At 27.7% G+C, this 1238-nt stretch overlaps 1 protein-coding gene across 1 annotated transcript in view; it reads right to left on the reverse strand.

Moving 5' to 3' along the window:
* LOC108690084 (folliculin) overlaps positions 1-1238 on the reverse strand; it is a 4940-nt gene that overhangs the window by 2154 nt on the left and 1548 nt on the right. Inside the window, exon 6 of the mRNA XM_018197194.1 lies at positions 1-140. Coding sequence (XP_018052683.1) covers positions 1-140 — 140 coding nt within the window. The remainder of the gene's footprint in view (positions 141-1238) is intronic.

Below are 1238 nucleotides of genomic sequence, written 5' to 3' on the forward strand. Positions count from 1 at the left end.
CAAGCATGTTTTAGCAGGTTTCCTATATCTTGCATTAATGATTGCTGAGCAGATAAAAAAGATGTTTTTGTTTCATGCTCGTTACTTAAATATTTAACATTTCCAATACTTTGACAGCCCTCGCATTCATCTTGTCCATCCTCCAAGGAAGCATGACTTTGTCTCAACACTTCTTTAGGTCCATAAAATTTTAGTTTTTCTGTATTCTGTGTATCATAGTTACGATACGTTTGCGTGGTAAATATCACTTTAGGTCCATGTATTTCACAAAAGGTGCACAATGCAATTGCAGCATTCATCGCTCTTGGAAAATCAGATCTCTACAAATCCTTTGTATTTATTTCAGAAAACAATCCAAATATTATTTATTATGATTCTTCGCATTATCTTGGATTGTTAAATAAATAGAATAGTCTAGAAGTATATTCTTTATAAATTTTATGCATTCTACAATCTGTATCCATACATACAGATATATATGTATAAATAAATAGAATTATTTTTTATTACAATAATATTGTAATATATATTATAAAAATATCTAATAAATTAAAATGATAGTTATATTCTACGAAATATGTATTATTAGACATTCGTAAAAATGTGATCCACATGAATGTAATTGAATATTTATGTAATTACAATTTGATTTACAAGATTGAATCAATTTCTAACATAACCTCTCTGTTAAAATATTTTTATAACACGTAAATTTACCATTTACCTGCTTCTTCGTAAATTGCTCAGCAAGACTTCACGACGAAGTTAATTTTTTTCATCCTTTTCACGTGATAAAACAAAAATGAAGTCAGGACACGTGACATTATGATAGCTAATCTCGACATTCACACAACGAATGCGCGCACACACATACATACATACATATATATCTGACATAACATATGAACAAAACTAAATTTACACATTTGCATGTCGGGTTGTCAATTGAAAGGTGTTATATCAAAATAAGTCATATAAATAGACCAATATAAATTTTATATCAAATATAATAAAGAACGCCAAGATCGATCAAATTTTGGATGTTACAATTAATACATTATATATTCTTTTATTAAATCAATTTATTCCAGATATAATTGCGAGCCGATAACATTCGGTTTCAACATAATCATTCTGAAACGCTAATAATCCCCCCTAAATTAAATTAGAAAGAAAGAAAAAAAGAAAGTAAGAAATTTATTGCAAAAAATATTACTTCAGCCAGGATACAAATAAAT

The sequence above is a fragment of the Atta colombica genome, unplaced genomic scaffold (assembly GCF_001594045.1).
Source record: "Atta colombica isolate Treedump-2 unplaced genomic scaffold, Acol1.0 scaffold294, whole genome shotgun sequence".
Taxonomy (NCBI): domain Eukaryota; kingdom Metazoa; phylum Arthropoda; class Insecta; order Hymenoptera; family Formicidae; genus Atta; species Atta colombica.